Source organism: Stegostoma tigrinum, chromosome 17, assembly GCF_030684315.1.
Source record: "Stegostoma tigrinum isolate sSteTig4 chromosome 17, sSteTig4.hap1, whole genome shotgun sequence".
Classification (NCBI taxonomy): domain Eukaryota; kingdom Metazoa; phylum Chordata; class Chondrichthyes; order Orectolobiformes; family Stegostomatidae; genus Stegostoma; species Stegostoma tigrinum.
In genome coordinates this window covers 5,522,125-5,543,017 of record NC_081370.1, presented here as the reverse complement: position 1 = coordinate 5,543,017, position 20,893 = coordinate 5,522,125, and the positions used below count along the sequence as shown (strand labels likewise).

The 20,893-nt window shown below is 40.0% G+C and overlaps 1 protein-coding gene across 3 annotated transcripts in view; it reads right to left on the bottom strand.

The window, feature by feature from the left end:
* Positions 1-878: 878 nt before the first annotated feature.
* The window catches only part of slc25a22a (solute carrier family 25 member 22a), a 125,645-nt gene continuing 105,630 nt past the window's right edge, over positions 879-20,893 (bottom strand). For all 3 annotated transcript variants that reach the window (XM_059651904.1, XM_059651905.1, XM_048546101.2), the window contains 2 exons: positions 17,526-17,601; positions 879-11,753 (listed from right to left, as the gene is read on the bottom strand). In XM_059651904.1, the coding sequence (XP_059507887.1) occupies positions 11,600-11,753; positions 17,526-17,601 (230 nt within the window). In that variant the 3' untranslated portion in view covers positions 879-11,599. The remainder of the gene's footprint in view (positions 11,754-17,525; positions 17,602-20,893) is intronic.

Below are 20,893 nucleotides of genomic sequence, written 5' to 3'. Positions count from 1 at the left end.
GTATTCAAACAGTCTGTGCTTTGAATGTATGAAATTTCTGTTTCGAACAATTAAAAACATAAGGAACAAGATGACTGTCTGGGACAGTCATAAGACTCACTAATCCCTAAGTCAAGGGTCAATGGATCCAAAATATAAACTTTGCTTTCTCTCCACAGAAGCTGTCAGACCTGCTGAGTTTTTGTCAGCAATTTTTGTTTTTGTTTCTGATTTCCAACACCTGCAGTTTTTTGGTTTTTCTTTGGTCTAGAGAATATAAACCCATTGCTCTCAATTTAACCTCAGGTCTCTGACTCATTCCAGGGGTTTAACTTGATGAACTCTTGTGCGTTTTTCCTCAGGTATGGCAGCCAGAACTCAACACAGTATTTCAGGCGTGGTCTCACTGAAGCTCTGTACAGTTTCAGCTGTTCTTCTGAATTCATTCAATCTCACCCCATCTTGATAGATTCCTTCTTAATTTCTCCACTAGCCCCTTGCTAAGTTCCTTTTCTTTGTTTCCCATTCGCTTACTGAGATCCAGATCCCCAGCTATTCCTACATTTCCTTTCTCAGGTTTTCTTAATATCCTTACAACTGGTTTTTCCACATTCAGATACCATCCTTACCCATCTCTGAAAGTCATCTGCAGTTCCTGTAGGGTCTTGAGAGTGGTTTATTTTAATGTTGCATCAAAGGCATAGCATCTGTATCAACGGTGCTATGGCAGATTTAAAGTCCATCCCATTGAAACAATATGCAGACATGGACTTGGTTAGTCTGAATGTAGAACTTGATTAGAATTGCACAGAATCATCAGCCAGTTGACCCAAAAGTGTTAGCCAAGTTGACATATTGTCCCTCCTTAAGAATAAGAATGAAAGAGATAAGGCAGAAACTGATCCAAGTGAGCGACTGCTCTCAGTAACCTTTATTATTTGCCACGTGACATAAATTACACAGTTCAATGATTCTTTTAATACAGATCCATTTACAAATTTAAACAGTGCCATTATGCAGCAGCTACTGAATGCCGTGTACCAGGCTTCACCTCACATAACAGCAACTCACAATATTTTGCACATCACAGCAGGTGAACTTTGGAAATTAATTAAAATTGCATTTAAACAACCCACTGTTGAGGAAAAGATTTCACATTTTCATAGACTTCAGAAAATACCATTATTTTAAGCATCCATTTATTTTTAAAAAATCTAGTTGAGGGAGCACGTGCTGCTCAGAACAATAAGCACAAGAATAAGTGAGCTCTAAATTCTTTGAAAACGCTAATTAAGGAAAGGTCTTACCATAACAGCAGGAATTAAAACATGGCAAACCCATGATTTGCAGGGGATTATTACCATTATTCTGCAATAGTGGGCAAATACATAAAAATATATTTTTAACCATATCCTTGCACACATTGTTCAGCACATATTTCCATTACATTTTAAAATAAACAATTACAAATTGCACACATTTATACATCATTAAGGAGCTAGTGTTTAGTGATGCAGGATTGTTAAATATCCTCGATTAACCTTTCTTCAAATATTATCTACTAATTCAATTTTGAAATAAGCTTTCAATCTAAACTGTCAGTGTCAAACTTTTTCAGAACTCATGACAAGTACTTCAAGTTACAATGGCCATAGGATCAGACTTTGATTATACCCCAGGACTGCCTAATGCAGTCCTCTTCCAAACCACCAATCTGACTGTTTCCTGTGATTATGTCATTCATTAATTTACCTTTTTGCTCTTTGTGGAATCACAAGATCATCTGCTAGATCATCCATTTGCTGAATATTTTAAGAATTTCTTTTAAAAAAAAACCCTTGGTTCAGGATTTTGAACAGAAAAACAAGGAATCTTGAATCTTTGAAAGTATGACATTACGTTCAGAACTTGATTTCAAGTTGTGTTCAGCAATAAATGTCTGAATTTTACTTTATTCCCTAATGTTTAAACATATAAAACCAATGCTAAAATGTTGCATATTTTACATTAGTTAATTTAATCTAGAGTGAACCTTCAAACTTAGAGGCTGCTTTGTAAATAACTGCCTCACTCCCAACCTGCTAGGTTCTTAAGCCCATGCTAAAATACAACAGGGTATTGCCCTCGCCAGAATAATAATAAACTGTCAATAAATTCGCACCTTGAACTTCTTTGTTTAAAAACAATTGCTCTTTTAAAATTTGTCTAAATTCAGGTTAAATATTCTGATTATTTAAAGATAATAGTTTTGCTCATTTAACACAATCCCATTACTGTCAACTAATGGAGTATGATGGAGGTCCCTCCATTCCCCTCCCACTGCATTCATGATGTACTGTCCTTTTCTTAGTGAATCATTTGGGAGCAGTCCAGAAGAAAATTTACAAAGTGAGAAAAAGACAGACATGCATTGGTATAGCACCTTAGCATGTAATTCAAACATCACAAATTGCTTCCCCAAATCATTACACTTTGCAAAAAGACTTAATATGTAATTCTGCAGCACCACCCCACCCACCCCACCCACAAAATCACAGGATGGCAAACAAGCCATTAGTTTGCTTTCTCTTGGTGGTGTTAGTCACACAGCGTCTTTAAATACCAAGGGGAGATTTTAAACAGTGAATAAAAACACTATGTTACAGGCAACGCAGGTTGCTGGGGCGTGATGCCCCAGGTTAATATTGCATCCAAAACAATGTACAGGTAACACTCCTGCACTACTACACTGGAGTTTCACTACAGATAACATGCATGCAAACATGTTTCTCACACAGACGCTGAGTGTGTTCTCCATGCTGCAACAGAAAAACAAAATTGTGTCTGAAAATAATCACCAAGGACGACTTTTAATGGGCTAGTGGCTGCTGCATGTAAAACATATATATAAGTAGTGAGTCATCATACTTGCCCCAGACGACTCTCCCCAACAAAAATATTAACGCCAACACGTATATCACTAAGCTCACTTTGCAAATGCTGCTAGTTCAGTTCAAAGATATTGCATAAATTACAGAGGATTGCAACAAATGAAATTTTCTGATGAAACAAGATCTGATTGGGTTCTTAATTACATTCATTTTTCATGATACCAAGTGCACTAGCATAGAAATCACACAGTACTTTGTATAAGCATTAAGCAAATGACACTTTACCGACAAAAGTACATGATTTATTTTCATACAACTATAGTGAGGAACAAACTCAAGCCAATATCACAAGTGTCGACAACAGCTACAAGTCTGAAACACATTCATTTCTCAGACAACACAACATTTAAAATTGATCCACTTCACCTAAATTTGATCCAGTTCCTGATGTGTGCCGTAAGATCAGTTTTACAACTTTGTCCCAACAGTAGTCCCATCATCTGCAAGATTCTCTCAGTTCCATTCAAACTTCACAAATCCAAGACAACACAGGTACTGTGACTTACAATTATCAGATTTTGAACTGTTATTGTGGTTAATATTTATATAAGCTCAGTTCATCCAACTTGAGTTTAACTCTTCAGTTATCAAAGCATTCAATAATAAATTATCAGCTATTGCTCAACAATTTTTTTTGTTGTCAAACAGTACCAACTCAATAAAGGAACTAAACTGTATCAGAGATAATAGGAATTGCTGGAGAATCCGCGATAACAAGGTGTGGAGTTGGACGAACACAGCAGGCCAAGCAGCATCTTAGGAGCAGGAAAGCTGACAGGAAAGTTTCAGGCCTAGCTTTTCTGATGAAGGGTCTAGGCCCAAAAAGTCAGCTTTCCTGCTCCTAAGATGTTGCTTGGCCTGCTGTGTTCATCAGCTCCACACCTTGTTATCAAAGGAACTAAAGTGGCCCATTTTAGACCATGCTCGCTCCTCCACATAAATTCAGTAAGCAACAAAGGAAACAGGAAACTCACTAATTATGACAAGGAGTCCTGAAAACCAGTGTTATGAATCCAGACCTATGGGGAGTTGATGGCCTAGTGGCATTATCATTGGACTGTTAATCCAGAGACGCAGATAACATTCTGGGGACCTGGGTTAGAATCCTGTCACAGCAATAAAACAAAATATCTGGACTTAAAAATCAAATGGTGACCATGAATCCATTGTCAATTATTGGAATAACCCATCTGGTTCAACAATGTCCTTTAGGCATAGAACCGGCACCCTTACCTGGTCTGGCCTACGTGAGAGTCCAGAGCCACAGCAATGTGGTTTACTCTTAACTTCCTCTGGGCAATTAGGGATGGGCAATAAATACTGCCTGGTCAGCGACTCCCTCATCCTGTTAATGAATAAAGAAAATCCAGACCTAACTCTCAGACTACCTGCTTGTTCATGGGCAAATGGGCAAAATGAGAAAATACAAACACTGGACCTAATGAAACACTAACCAATTTAAATTTGCATACAATTCAAAAGTGTTCATTCTTCTGGATACAACAAGATGCAGCAGAATTTGGACACAAAAACTGTAGGGCTGCAAAAATGATGCTCCATTTGATGTATTGATTAAATAAATCTGGAATAAAAAGTTAGCATCAGTAACAGTTACCTTGAGACAACTGGATTGTTGTAAAAATAAACTTGCTTCACTAGTATCTTTAAGGGAGGAACTTTGTCATTTTTATCTGGTCTGGCCTATACGTGATTCCAATGCGATATGTAATTGCCGATATGGTACATCGTTGTAGTTGATTCTGAACCTTGCTCACAAGCCAATATATTCAGGAAGGCAGCTCTCAAGGATAAATTCAGGGTGGGAAATAAATTGACAGGTTGGGACCATAGTGATGTAATTTAAAGACCACTCATGACCTATGTTCCCTTTGGGGTTTTTTTGCTGACGTGCGGACCTCTGAGGACCATGCATGGCAAGGGCTTCAGAAAGCAGAAACTGTTCATCAACACACCAATCGACGTGCATAGAGTGTCCCAGCTGGTGTGTGGCCATGCAGCTTAGAAGGGACATAGCGTATGAACTATTTGTCCATCTCCTGCAGTTCTCAGTGAGCTTGTGTTTTCCTATCAATTATCACAGGACAATTCAACATCTGATAAAATAATGTTCTGGAACCAGAATTTAGATAGCAGTGTCAGAAAGACACTGGTCACTTGTGTGACACCCTTGGGAGTGCAGGACCAATGAGGTCTGGTCCCACCAGAAGCGAAATAATACTAACTATAATTTCAGAATTAAAACAAAATCTGTGTCAGTTTAAGGCAAAGGATATCACTCAGCATTTTCTCTTGGAGAGCTCCTCAACTGTAGATGCATCGGAATCCTTGCTGCTAATACATGTAGTGATTTGTTTAAGGTTTTTGATGCTTTTATTGTTGCACTTCAAGGTATTAGTGTAAATTAGGCAGAGCAGAATTTTTTAGGCTTCAAATGCATACCATCCTCTGATAACCATCCAAACAGCACCCATTGTATTTCGGTAAGCGCACATCTCCCATGGCTAATCCCCCCCCCAGCCTGCACTTTCCTTGATACTACAGGACAATTTACTAAATCCAATCCACCTAATCTGTACATCTTTGGACTGTGGGAGGAAATGCATGCAGACACAGGGAGAATGTGCAAACTCTGGAATCGAACCCAGGCCCCCGGTTCTTTGGAGCAGCAGTGCAGCCCTACTTGTTTCAATCAATTAATTGGAGAAAAAGAGAGCATGAGTGCTACTGACCAGCGACTGTGCAAAATGGCAAGGTGCACATACGCTGAAAAAGTGACACATCCCGTCTTGCCTGGTGGGAACAGATGGAATAAAGTTTAAAAACTTTAAAATATTTTAAAAGTTAACAGTTCTCCCACGCAACCCAAACGTGGCCAGCAAAATCTGTTTCTGTCACTCATCCCCAAGTGTCCTGGAATGGAGTGGCTTCCTAGGCCATTACAGAGGGCAACTTTGGTTCAACAAACTGTTGTGGGGCAGAAGTCAAAATTAAACCAGACTGGAGAAGGACAGTAGGTTTCCTTCCCTAAAAGGCATTAGTGAACTTAGTGATAATGGGAACTGCAGATGCTGGATTTGCTCCTGAGATGCTGCTGGGCCTGCTGCGTTCATCCAGCCTCACATTTTATTATATTAGTGAACTTAGATTGTTTTTTAAAAGTATTTGACGATAACCGTTATGGTCAACCGTTAGAGTCACCCGTTACTGAGAGTAGCTTGGGGTTCAAGTATCCTGTGCCCCAGAGTTAGGCATGGAAGTGTGCTCTGCACTTGCCCTGATCCTGCAGTTCACTGGAAGGTGAAACCACTCTCACTCTGTAGATCGTGATGTAGCATAGACAAATTAAGGGTGGCACTGAAATGACAATAGGTGGAAGGATCTATGATCAGGGTAAACTTTGGGTGTTTCAAATACATAATGGAAATACAAAAATACTATGACATTGTGGGAGCTAAAATAAATAAAAGTTGGGCTTGAAACAGCATTCTTCTTCAGAGAAAAAAATTGTCATGTTCTTTGTGGATATAGACTAACACCTGCCACTGCAACATCGTAAGTGGCACTGGCCTGATTGATAGTTGACTGGAATGGAAAATTGGTATCCACCCTATTGATACATACATGAACAGTGTTGTTGATGTTCTTAATGTGCCCACTGCATTGTGAGCTTGCTGCACAATCACAAGCCAAAACTTTCACAAAGTCTAACTGTCCCAGGTCAGAATCTTCCAGCATTTTGGCCTTTACTCTGAATTGTAGGGGGCTAGTTTCAAATCTTCCCACCGATCCCCACACCACACACAAAACAGCCCTGCAACTAATCTGCATGCATGTTGCTGGTGCCCTACATGGCAATGCTGTTGGCCGTAAGCACATATCCTGTGACTAACAAAAATTCAATCCAGAGCAATGAGCCATCAGTGCAAATCAGCTACCAATATGTCAAGTGATGAATTTAGAAGGTATGACTCAACTCAAGAGTGAAGAGGATGGAACTCTCTGTTATATGGAGTGGTTGGAAGACATTGCTATATCTAGGAGAGTCTTGTTGCATCCAGGAAATCAAGGGGATTGAGCAAGATGCTGAGAAGAGGTCAATTGAGACTTAGATGGAGGACCAACACTGACATTGATCAATGGAGCCAAGTGACTCATTTCTGCGCTGGTAATCAATCTGATTGGCATTGATGCTCACAGTTTAGATTCGCTGCTCAACATTACATACTATAATGGATAAATGGATAAGAACAAACCATATCTCTGGGACAATGCCAAGCAAACTCCAATATCACATTTAGAATTCAGTTCCCATTAGAAATAGGAGCAGCAATGGGCCATTCAGTTCTACAAGCCTGTTTCATCACTCAATAAGATCATGGCTGAACTTCTGCCTGAACAAACTGCACTATGTGCACGTTCCTCAATTTCGTTAGTGTTCAAAACCTATTAATGTTGGACTTGAATATAATCAGTGACTGAGAATCTAGGGTAGAAAAGGCTAAAAAAAAATCACAACTCAATGATGAAATGTCTCATCTCAGTCACAAGTAGCTGGCTCCTTCAATCTCATACTGCGATGCTTTAGACCACTTTGTCAGAAGAAACATTCTCACAGCACTTATTCTGGCAAGCTCCTCAAGATTTTTATAGGTTTTAATGAGTTCACGTCTTTACCTTCCAAACTCTAAGGAAATTGGCCTCATCTACTCAACAATGCAAACCTCCAGAATCATTTCTATCACTGGTACTATTAGCAGAGCTTTTGAGATATAAAATTGTTGCTATCTGAAAGCGGATGGGCCCTAAACCTTGACTCACTTATCCAACGAACCTCCAGATAATGAATTCAGCAAAACATCAATTAACTAACTTTAGTGCGGACCCAAACCAATCCCAACAAATGTGCTTTCCTTTCAAAATGAAGGATGAACCAAAAAAATGTAATAATCTAACAATAACCAATAGCTTTATGTAAAACAACACTTTAGGAAATACTGTATTTTCCAAATAAATCTAGCAATAATTCTTAAGAAGCTCAGAATATGAGGTATAAAGTTATTTAAATTAGCAACATTTTACACTTGTGATATTCCAATTTGCATTATTACAGTGGTAACAAAAATAATGAGCAATTAATAAAGGAACTGATCTAAAAAAGAATTCTAGTTCAAAAATAAAATTATGGATTGTTCCCACCAGTTACTACTTTACAAAACAAGGACACAGGTACACAGAAATGCAAGAACTAGTTGTGTACTATATCACTCACCAGTTTTGATGCAAAGTGAAGCAACAGCCACAAATTCATCCTGCAGTTCTCAGAAAAGACCACGATCCTCAGTGAAAGAGCTGATGCTTAAGATCTAATTAACCTTGGTTGAGGTTTAGGTGAGCGAAATGTTTATGTATATATGTATGATTTATTCATTCTTAGTGTTAGATATGTGAACCTGCCTAATGGAGAGGTCCAGAAGTGCAGAGTATACTCATCAGCCTTCCAGGCGAAAGGAAATTAAGGGAGTGACAGAGCTCAGGATACAAATATGTGGACTACATTAAAAATCATAGCAAGGAATAGCACACAACAGGGCCTGTGACACATGAATCAGCTTCTCTTCCATACTCTCCTTAGGACTCAAATTGGAAATCCTAAAGAACATTTAGATCTCCAGCAATTATAATTTATTCAGTGGATTCTCAGGTCAGCTATGAGGTCCATAATATCTAACTGCTCCCAAGCAGGAATTAAGGTAAAGCAAAAGTTCTAGCATTTAATTGAGAGACTGGCTTGTGGAGTAAACACATGATCTGTTATAATCCAGAATGCCGCACTGGGTAAAGTTTGTCCAATAATTCTTAATACACACCAGTGTCTTAGTCTGGAAGTACCATGGGGCTTTTTGGAGTGCTTCATTGTCATGGAATTTCATAGTGGAGTCCAAAAAATATTTCAATCAGAATCTGATTAACTTAATCTGAATTCCTTGGAGGGAAACTTTCAATGTCCAGGTTTTTCTTGTTTATTGAGGTGAAACATGCGGGCAAGACATGAAATATATCATTACGTATGCGCAGTAATAATCTGTGAAAAGGGCTCCCTATTGGACCAGCATAAGGTTGCCCCACTTCCTGTATCAGACAGCCCTTCGAATCTTGGTGAGATTGGCAGTTTAGCATCAATAAACAGCAGTTTTTAGAGGCGACCCAAACTCATTTTGCATTGGGCCCTTAAAAACCAGAGATACGTAAACCAGATTTAAACTCTCACCCCCTGGTATGAGGCAGCAGTGTTATTTTTTGCACTGTCCGGTCCTCCCACAGATTTTCCTTTTATCTGTGTCAGGCATATGGGAAGACCTTCAGCCTTTAAGCTCAAAAATGGCAGAAATCCTTTAGTGGATTTAATGGTCCTTATCTCAAGTGTGCTCAATACTTCCAAACAATCAAACACTGACCTCAAATCCTTGAACAGCCTATAAGTATACAATTTCATTGGTAACTGAAACACAGTTAAAACACAGCACCTCCAAAAAAGACAGGGACTATAATCCTCAAGCCATGGGCATATGAGATCAAGTAATACTGATAAAATCTAGGCATAAGTAGTAATGCAGTTTAAAAAAACGCAGAACTTTACCTTCATGATTCTAAAGGGATCGCAACATGGATTTTAAAGCCATCGCTCTGAAAGGATTTGGTGTTTACTGATTTGAAGAAATTGTCTTCTTTATAAAAATACTACTCTTCTTTTAAGGAAAAGAAAAAGATTTTCCCATACTAAACCTATGTGTATTGTACCCGTGAATCTTCTTTCTATTGACTACAAGCAGTGCGAATGACAATACATATATCAAGAAACCTCTTCTCTCATTGCACTGTACAGCAGCGTAATTTTAAACAAATGAGCTGGCTGAAGGCTCAGCAGATGAAAGAGATCAGATGTCAAAGCAGTAGATTGCCAGGCACTATTTCAAACATGACAAAACCCTTGAGAACAAAGTTTCAGCAGTTTCTTATCTGCTTAAACCCTAGAATCACTACCATGGTATAGCCAGGATTTGAGTAACGTAAAGTGGTAGACCTCAGAAACATTTGCACAATGTCCCTTTGAGCCGTGACAAAGAGGTTTTTTCTTTCTAAATAAAGGTTGCAATGGAGAAAACATTTAAACCATAACACACACGAATGGTCTACCGGTGGCTGCTGGGCAGACATGGTCAACATGGAGCAGTTTTATTACCAAGTTAGAAATGTGAATGAAGACCATAGCATGCAGGTTTCTATACAATGTTAAAAGCGTTTTTGTGGTCATTTCCTAATTACTTCTAACAACAATACAGTTGCCTGTAAACCAGATACTGTATCCTGTATTCTGTATTTGACTTATGGATTCTAATGTTGAATCGAAAGTAGGTGCTTGCTCTGATAACATAGGCAAGTTAAAGTAATACCAGATGTGACAGGTACTCACAAGCCATGTACAGCAGTCTCAATGATTCTGCGTATTTTTTTGGGGATGAAATAAAAGGGGAACGACCAGTCGGCCAAACAGGGTCACCAAAGATAGCCTTTGCATGCCTGCAATAAGATTGTACTGGGGTCAAATTATGTCACTGCACCACATCATCAACTCTTTGTGCAGCTTCAACAGAGGTAGCCTGCACTGCACTCAGTACAACTCAGCAGCCAAGCGCAAAAGTGATCAAGGGTAATTTCAAATTAATCAGCACATATTCTGCCTGCACCTTCCCAGATGGCCCGGCTCATACAAACCAATGCAAGTTCACTGCCACCAGTCACTGAGTACGATTCACTCCACATTTTGCTTGGCACGCATGTAGACTTTCTTGACACCCGACTGCATTTCCAATTTGCTTGGATTCAAATCCGTGAATACCCACACACCCGGTGAGGTGGGGAGGCAAAACTCGCCTTGGGTAGGCCACAGCAGGCAGGTACTATCATGTCATTTCGGCCACTAAATGCCTTGCCCGTATCCAATTCCATTGATATCGATAGAACAGGATAAGATGTCAATACAAGACTGCCTAATTATTTACCTGCCCAAGTCGAGTTTCACCCCCCAAAAATGTCAAAAGACCAACTAACTGTTATTCCAACAACACACTGAAGGCAGCGCCATTAACGGCAGACTTTATATGACATTTTTGTTCTGTAAAAATAGTTACCCAGCACCTGCGCACAGACACCAAAAGAAGCTAGCATTAACAAGCCAGTTAACCAATATTCTGCTGTTGAAACTCCATTCAAGCCCCCCTATTGTTCCTTGAATACCTTAAGTGATTGGATATGAGGGGTCCTTCTTCTACGTGCGGAGATGATCCCTTTAGAAACATTACTGTCAGATCAGTACTGACCAGTTTAAGAGTTACAAATTACAGCAATTCTTATACTATCTGGTGCTGACTTATCACAAACACTTTTTCTTTCCTAGTTTTAACAATTTAAATAGAAACAAAAAAAAATACTGTTGGTCTTTAGGTATGACTGGGAGAAGCAGAATAAAGCTTCATTTTTGCAACGATGGAAGGATTAAAGGCAAAAAGCAGGAAGATGGTAATTTGTTAGACTCCAAAAACTGTGCTCTTTGAACGACATACTCAATCCTGTGAAACCAGGCTAGATGTCTTGCAAAGGTGTTCCATAGGTTAATCTCGTCTACGTGGAAGCATCTCTAACATGGTCTCTGCTATTCCCAGGAAGTAAACAACTTGTGCAATGCCGAAGAGAGGTGCAATGACTAGGGCTCTGCAGTAAGCTCCCTTCAGGAAAGCTCTTGCTCCTTCATTCCTCCAGATTTTCCTAAAATGAGCAAAGAAAGCAGGAAATCAGAATTGTTCCAAGAATTCAAGCACCAACATGAACGCCAGCGAGCCCTGCTACCCATAGACCAACATGGCCATTACCAAAAAATTAGTTTAAGGTGGAGGTTTCACACATATCTGAGATCTGTGACCCAACTGAGCCCCTAATCTTAGGCAGGTCTGCAGCCGGAATCTGATGCCTGGCACTTCCCTCAAGGCTTCAGTGTCAGACGGAGTCGTTGGCATCTGGAAGAATGAGCAACAGTTGTTTTGAAAGATGTAAGATTAAGCAAGAGATTGACAGGTCAATGCCAAGAGGATTTTTTTTAGTTGTCAAGTAGGACTAGGGGCCACAGTTGCAAAATGAGGGCCCCCGGGTGAAGATGGAGATGAGGTGGAATTTGTTTTAAGAGATTAGTTAATGTTTGAAATTCTCTTTCCCAGGGAGCAGTGAAGGCTGGGTCATTGTATATCTTTAAGGTTCTGGTGAATGGATTTTTGATTGACAAGAGTTTCAAGGGTTATGGAGGACAGCCAGGGAAGGGAGCTCAGGGCGTCACATCAGATCATTCATCAACTTCCTAACTGGCAAAACTGGCTTGAGGGGCCCTAATGGCCTCCTTCTTCTCAAATTCCCCAGTTCTTATTAAAATCATATGCAGCAAAACTCATACACCAACCAGAGTCTGCTTTCACAATACCAGCTTGTGGTGTAGAGAGATTAACACCTTCACACATTTTTGCATTCCTAACTTCTGCCTTCTTTGCTACAATCTCGGGGGGAGCAAGAGATCTGTGGGAAATAAATATTTTCTAGTATTTCCTCCACTGAGCCATTCTTCACATGTAAGGTTACTCCGCAATGTTTGTAAATCTGTAATAAAGACGTCTATAAGCAATTCAGCAATGGAGACACTGAAGCATATTGGATCCCGTCATCTTTCGACAGCCAAATGCAAACACCTTCCATTGGCAGTTGTCAGATAATAGTCAGAAAGTAAATCCCTTATAGTGATTTTCTCTGCCTAATTCGGATTACCGAGCCCAGCAACTTTGGAAGAAAAGCAGTCGTGATAACTATAATCTCTCTCATTGAGCTGTTTCTACCAAGATTGATTCTAAATCAAAGTACACACTTTACTAAAGCCTTTTCAAAATATATCAAAAGTTATTTGCATTGGGTAGAGTAATAATGTGGTAATGTTAGTGGTCTAGTATTCCAGTAAAAATCTAAAGATCTATTAAGATGCGTTCAAACCCCACCAATGGCAACTAGGGAATTTAAATCCAGATAATTAAATAAACCTGGAAGAAAAAGCTGGTCTCAACAAGTCATTATGAAATCACCATATTGTTCCAAATAAGCCATCAGGTCCATTAATGTCCTTGAGAAGCAAAATCTATCATTGTGGCTCTATGCCAGAACAAGGGCAGCAATGAGGTTGATTCTTCACCCGTCCTCTGAAATGTTACAACAAAGAGCAAGATTAACCATCAAACAGGAATACTCCTGCCCCCAATGCATACAGCATCCTGCCTGGGGAATATCACAATGTTTCTTCCTCACACTGCGTTAAAATCCTGGAGCTCTTGAACAGGACTGTCGAGATGCAGACACCCAATGAACTTCAGCAGTTCAAAGCTGTAGCTCATTGTCACCTTGTTAAGGGCAACATGGATTGGATGATGTATCCTGGCCTTGCTAGCAGAGCTATATCCCCTTAAAGAAATGAAAACTACCTGTAAGTGGCAAATGGCAGAAGTTTTCAAAATCATGAGTGGGCTGAATAGAGTATACAGGGAAAGATTGTTCCCACTCATAGGAGAAAGAATGAAGCGTCACAGATTTAATGGTGATGCATTGCCAGGATGGGGGAAGAGAACCTTTTTCACAGCAAGCAGTTAGGGTACGGAATGCACTGCTGGGAAAGGTGGAGGAGGCATTCAAGAGGGTACTGGATGATTATTTACTCATAAATAGTATGCAAGAATATGGGAGAAGGCAGGAAATTGGCACTAGGTAATTGAACCTGCACAGGCACGATACGGTAAACAGCTTTGATCTGTGCTGTAACAATTTTAGAATTCTGTGGTGGCCTGGACAACCACGTGTGCATCATCAGTTTAAAGCTTGAACAGCAGCGAATGTCATGGTGATGCCTCCACCACGTAGAGAGTTTTGTGATCATGACTTCTGAACATGCCCCCACCACCAAACCCCAACCCCACCACACAGATGGCAGGGAGAAAGGGAATGGAGGACTGTCAGAAAGTCAAGGGAGATCAGTACATGAGTCCCATGAATGCATCCCACTCCCGTACAAGGAGTCAGAGCAAGGGCGAAGATGATTAGTGCTGAATTTAGTTGATTGTGCATGTATGTGAATGCACAACATGTGGTAAATAAGATTGGTGAAGACTGGCAGGAACAGAGCCACTCGGAAACATGTTTGTGTTGTGTTGATATTGATCTGGCTCAAAAAAAAAGCACTGAAGTATGTACTAAACAGTCTTGTACACAAGATGTTCAAGAAAGATAGGAAGAGGAAGAAATGAGTTGGAAGGCAATGGTGATTAAGAAGAATACCACAATGATGAAGACAGAGGAGTCAAGGATAGAAGTTATTTGGTTAAAATGAGGAAACAATAAGGCTGCTATTTTATAGGCCACCAGCTAATGGAAAGTATATGCAGAAACAAATCTGCAAGAGTACGGATGGATCCAAAACCTGCACAAGCTCCCTCATTGACAAAAGAGATTGTAAGTAAGATGAGGCAGAGAAAGAGGGTACATGACAGACTCCCTTCCCAGCAGCACCGTGGTAGACCTCCACTCCAAGAAGTACAGCAATTCAATGCCACAGCTCACCTCCAACTTTGAGGAAATGAGGGGTCCGTAATATACGTGGCCCTGAGCCAGCAGTATCCATTTCTCATGAATAACTTTTTTTTTAAACAAATTAGATAACACAACTGAAGCATTAAATGAATTTTTTGCATGTCTTTTACAAACAAGATGCTCCAAAACTCGTAGCAAAAGAGGATACAGCTGAAGAAATATTTGGGCTGAAATTGATTAAGGTTTTAGAAAAACTGGTATTTTTACATCAACCCGACTATGCTCCATTGGCTGAGGTTATGCCAACCACAAAAGATGGTTGTGATACTTGGGAGGCCAATCATCTCAGCCTCAGGTTATCACTAGGAGAGTCCTTCAGGAAAGTTCACCAGATTCAACCACAGCAACTTGTTCATGAAAGATTTTCCCTGCAACATAAGGTGAGAAATGAGGATTTGCACGCAAGGCTTGCAGACTGTTCAAATCCAATTGCAACTTGTGCAGAGAGTAAAGCGGTTCATGTTTGCATACAGCAACAACTGAACAACATCCAGGCTTGGAACAATAAATGGTTTACACCATACAAGTGAGATACCACGGTATAGAGCTGGATGCACACAGCAGGCCAAGCAGCATCAGTGGAGCAAGAAGGCTGACGTTTCAGGCCTAGACCCTTCTTCAGCAATCTGTACAAGTGCCCGGTTATTACCTTCTCCCATCGGATAGAGATTCTAATCAACTCTTTCTTGACACTCAACAGCATTACCAATAAATTCCTCATCGTGAGCACGGTTGTACAGAAATTTAACAGCAAAACTGCTAAATCAAATGCCTGTATTCTGTAGAATCTCACCTCTTCTTATCTGGGGTAGGTGGGACTTGAACCTGACTAGGGACACTACCACTGTACTACAAGAGCTGGATATTTTCTAATCACCCTGCACAGGGATTATGCTCATGTGGTGTGGATGGGACTTGAACTGAGGCCAACAGCCCCTGAATATGCTGGTATATTCATGGCAATTATGTCAGAGGCAATGCACAGCCAGACTACAACAAATTGCAAACACCCATCAGCAGAGTATAATCATTCACACTCGGATAATTGACATGCGTATGCCTTCTCATAAATACTCAACTTCTCATATGTGTCAGATCAACAGTGCAATGGGACTTTTAGTGCTTTTTAACCAGGCGACTATCAAAGTTTTCAAGTCACATCCATCAACTTGCAAATTAAAAACATTAGTGGTAAACATTGATCCAAGTAGAATCATTTTGGGTTACAATCAGAAAGTGTTGATAAATAAAGCATGATGAATCTATACATTTATAATGGCTTGAAGATTTTAGTAAAACTTGCTTAGGGTCATGGGCCCATGGAATTAAACTTGACGGGGCCATCACATTAGAAAATCCTGATTAGCATTAGTATCAACAGACAATAGCTCCCTGCTAATGCTCCAGAGCTGTATAATAACATCTCTGAACAGGTTGATTAGAAAATGTAAGACAGGCTCGCTTACGATGGTGGTTAGGCGTTAAAAGAGGGGAAAAAAAACTGCAAAAACAAAATCACAGTAATTTTGGTGGCGGGAATGTTGCTCAGTTGTGTGCGTGATAACACTTTTGGATATTAAAAAAAATGAAGCAGACCCATGTGGCCAACTAGCTCAGCCAGCAGACCATGAGGCTCATTATCTCAGGGCTGTGGGTTCAAGCCCTGTGCTGGGTACCATTTCAAAGTTTTGCCTCCCAGTGCGCAAGTGTGTTCAAACCAAATCTTTGCCGTGCTGTTGAGCTCCATCTACTCCACAGTTGTCATATCTCTGAACAGATCGGTTAGAAAATATCCATAAAACAGGCCCATAAATTCATGGTGATTTGGTGGTTGGACTTGTGGTTTGGTTGTACATGATAGCATTCTGGGCGTAAAGAAAAATACAGCAGATCCATGTGGCATCTCTTGTAGTGAAGTGGTAACATCATTACCTCTGAGCCAGGGGCTCTGGGTTTAAATCCTACCTGCTCCAGAGGTGTGTCACAAGATATCTGAGCAAACTGATTAAAAATAACAGTAAGACTAATACAGCAGACCCCCCTCCTCCGAGCCAGGAAGCCTGGATTCAAGTCCCACCTGCTCCTGAGGTTAGGAATGACATCTAGATGGGTCTGCATAACAGTCTACCCTGGACTGGGAATGGTTCCATGCTGGTGTACAACAATAAATAAGGTTCCTTTCCAATCAGGCATCCCAAGTTATCATAGATGTCTTCAACTTTTAGTAAACAGGAATATCTCATGTTATTTTCCAATTCTAGTTTATTACCACAAATCCCTATTCAATTTGGACGTGAATCCATTTCTTCCAAATGATACCTTGATATAACTAACAATATTTGCTTCTGCTCCTACTTCAGGTTTTGAGAATTTGAAACTTTCAGATTAAATTACTGCTCTCCTTGCCTGCCTCAGTCCTCCATAAATTTCAGATCATTCAAATCTCTGTTGTATCACATTCTATCCCACACCATATTTTCACTTTAATCCACATCCCAGAACCATAATTTTTAAGTCTGATATTCTGTTTAAATCCTCCAGAAGCTCAACCCCTGCTACCTCAGGCATCATATGCACACCCGAAAAGCTTCCATCCAACCTCCATCTCGAACTCTACAACTACATCTTGCATATGCCTCTACCCTTTAGGCAACTCCTTTTAGTTACCTGGCCATAGCCTAAATTCCCTTCTAAATCCATGCATTCCTTTAACATTATCCTCAGAGCCCACCACTGGCTAAGCCCTCCTTTATCCTGCCATCAGTTTCTTCATCACACAGAAAAACACCCCATAGCATGCACTACTATGTTAGTGGCATAATATAAATGCAAGTGTTGTTGAACAGAAATATACAAATCTTTAACAAGTACCTGGTACAGTCTACTATCCCTGAGTATGTGTCTTCATTCACTCCTCTTTGAAGAGATTGAAGTCTTGTCTTTATTACTGTTGAGGAAGAAGAGGTAATTTTTTTTTAAACTGCATTATAGCAAATGAAAGAATTTCATGCGACAAATTAGTTTTAATCCTAGCTGTCATGTTGGTCACAGTTCCAGGAATGAAGACTGCTTTTAAACTTCATATCACTCACCTGGCCACATTTGATGGGTGAATCCAGGTACTGAACAGTGATCATCACATCTCAGTCTTATCACGTGCTCAAACAATAATGACACACTGTGACCTTACTGGGTAAACATGATGTAAAGATTCCTTATTATCATCACTAATGATTTTTTTTTCTCATTTAGCATTGATGTATTACAGTCAACTGTAATATTTCTACTGCAACTCAGATGGGATCAGCTCATTTGAGCTCAGTTCATGAACTGAAGCACTGCAAACTCTTCAGAAAGACAGGTTGTCACTGTCCGGCCTAAATGCTTATTTGGCAAAGTCAGCCTTTAACTCAAGAGTCTATCTTCTCACTGACAGCACACAATGTTAAGATGGCCTTATCTAACTTTCTGGGTATGGTGGGAGGAATGGATAGGTGTTTGGAGTTGGAAGCCCTTTTCTATAGGTTATCTGCCAACAACATGGACAATACTCCTGCTTTTGTCTCCAAAGGAATTTTGGGACACTCAAGCCTATTGTGCTTTGCAGGTTTTCAAAGCATGCCTTCTGGCTTAGATAACAAATTTAACTATTAATATGTTTAATTACGTGTTTTGTAAATACCATTTATTTGCCTATTTTCTCTAATTGCATCACATCTTTCTTCTTATTGTGTTATTATGTCTGTACGTCAAGCACCTCTGTTTAAGTAAAAACCCCTGTAAAGCTCATTCTCTCTTGTCCGTTATTTTTCTCTCTCCTACTCCCTCACTGCTGTGTTATAGAATCACAGCATTTGTAACGTCTTCACGTTTAGAGCTCCATCTGAAACCACGCTCCAAGAAAAGAGGGAACATAAAGGTATATTCTGAATAAGTCACAAGTTACAGTGGCCGCCATTCACACAGTCCAAAGCATTCCAAACATCTTAGTGTTAGCCCTCAGAGGCCAGAACCAACTCAGTCATTGGATCCACTGCTACATCTTTATACTTGAGGCAGGGGTAGTGATCTTCTCTGCCACTATGCAAGTTAATCGAATGGAGTGGATTACCAGCTTCTTCCAAATCCTAAATCCCATACACTAGGAATAGAGGTTATGGATTGAGCGCTGACTCTTCCTTTGCAATCATAGGCAATTGCACAGATGAAAATTCTCTTTTTTCAAGTCTGATTTGTTTGAGCAAAGTGGCCAGAAGAGAGAGAGAGGTAATTTGTTAAAATGTTGAATCTAATGAGGGAGGGAAAAACTAATAGATATCTTCAAAAATCTCTCCGTCTCATCAAAGCTGAAAACTCAAAAAATACCAGTACATTACATGCTATGGTTGAACAAAATTTAAGATGGCACACTTACAGCTTCAACTTATCAAGGAAATAATAGTATCTGCAGTAATTCTGCCCAAAGAAAGAACAGCAGCTTTAAATACTATGTTTCTTTTTGAGGAAGTAAAAAGTCACATACATATTTGGGTGGCAAAGATTAATTTGGTCTTCAAGGTAAAGAACATCAATCATGATTGCCTGACAAATGACTTTCGATCCTCAGCAGCAGGGTCAGGCGCTCCCTGGCGGACTGGACACAGTCCGGGAGGAGTCTTAACGTCCAAGTCAAGAATGTACACGTTGCATCCAAGACTAGAGCTTACACAGGCTATAAACATTGGTATGAAAGGCATATTGACCAACAATTTCACTGTTTGTCACTTAGTTATTCTTAGCTGCTGGACAGTGATGCTGGGGATTATAATAAGCAAGGCATTAAAAAAAGGTTTTAATGTGATGCAGACTCCGTTTGCCTAGCCCATAATTTCTTCTTACCTAGTTAACTATTGCTTTCAGATCACAGGAATTCAAACTGATGCAACTTTCCATTCTTAAGGGTCTGAAGTGCATTCCTTTGACAGAGATTGTTTATCAATCCTCATTATCTGCTCATGTCTGATAATGACAAGAGTAATCTATTACACCTTTGAAATTATTTACATACTAGAGGCGAATAAATTTGCTGAAGCAACCTAGACCAAATGATTACAAATTATACAGTCTTCTTATCTCTGTCTTTTTCCTGGATCTTAAAGCAGTGGAAATTATTATGCACAAAGTTTTTTTTCATTCCACTTTGACTTACAGGCCTTCCACATTCAACCTCCCTGCCTAATCAATATGCACTTTTAATTTACTCAATTGTTCTTTAATGTTTTTCAAACTTGGTAGCATGTTATAGAATGCCCACAAGCGTGGAAACAGGCCATTGGGCCCGACAATTCCACACCAACCCTTTGAAGATCATCCCACCCAGACCCCATCCCCCTAGCCTATCCCTGTAACCCTGCATTTCCCATGGCTAACGCACCAAAGCCACACATCCCTGAACATTATGGGGTAATTTAGCATGACCAATCACCTAACTTGCACATCTTTGGACTGAGGGAGGAAGAGCACCCTGAGGAAGCCCACGCAGTAACAGGGAGAACGTGCAAACTCAACAAAGACAGTCGCCTAAGGGTGGAATCAAACTCAGGTCCCTGGCACTGTGAGGCACCACTGGCACTATCATCAATAATTTTCACATCTGGCACTATCATCAAAATCACAATTAAATTTAAAAGTTCCCGGAGGCACAAACATACCTTAGACAACATGGTATTCCTGATGGGAAGGCAGAGAACAGCAGAGTTGGGTGAGGGTGGAAGTGATACAATGGGTTAGCACACTGTTCTGCATCATAGGTGCAGAAGTTGCCCGTACAAATGAAATTATTACTATTATTGTTTTCAGTAGTTTCTAAACATTTATGATGTTGAGCAGGAGCATAGGGTCACCAGTCAGGACAAGATCTGAGTTATTATCGTATAGGGGATGCAGGGAAGAGAGAAAGTTACTGAGACACCAAGATTGACATCTAGAGATATATTTGAATTTCAAGCTCCACGACTAGATTTTTTTTGAAAGGTAATGGTATCAAAGGATATAGTGTTTATTTGGGTAAATATTATTGAAGTTCAGGTCAATCACAACCTAGGTGAACAGCAGAATAGATAGGGTGGACAGTGATAGCCTTTTTCCTCGGATGCTGATGGCTAACATGAGGGGACGTAGGTTTAAATTGAGGGGTGATAGATATAGGACAGATGTCAGAGGCAGGTTCTTTACTCAGAGAGTAGTAAGGGTGTGGAATG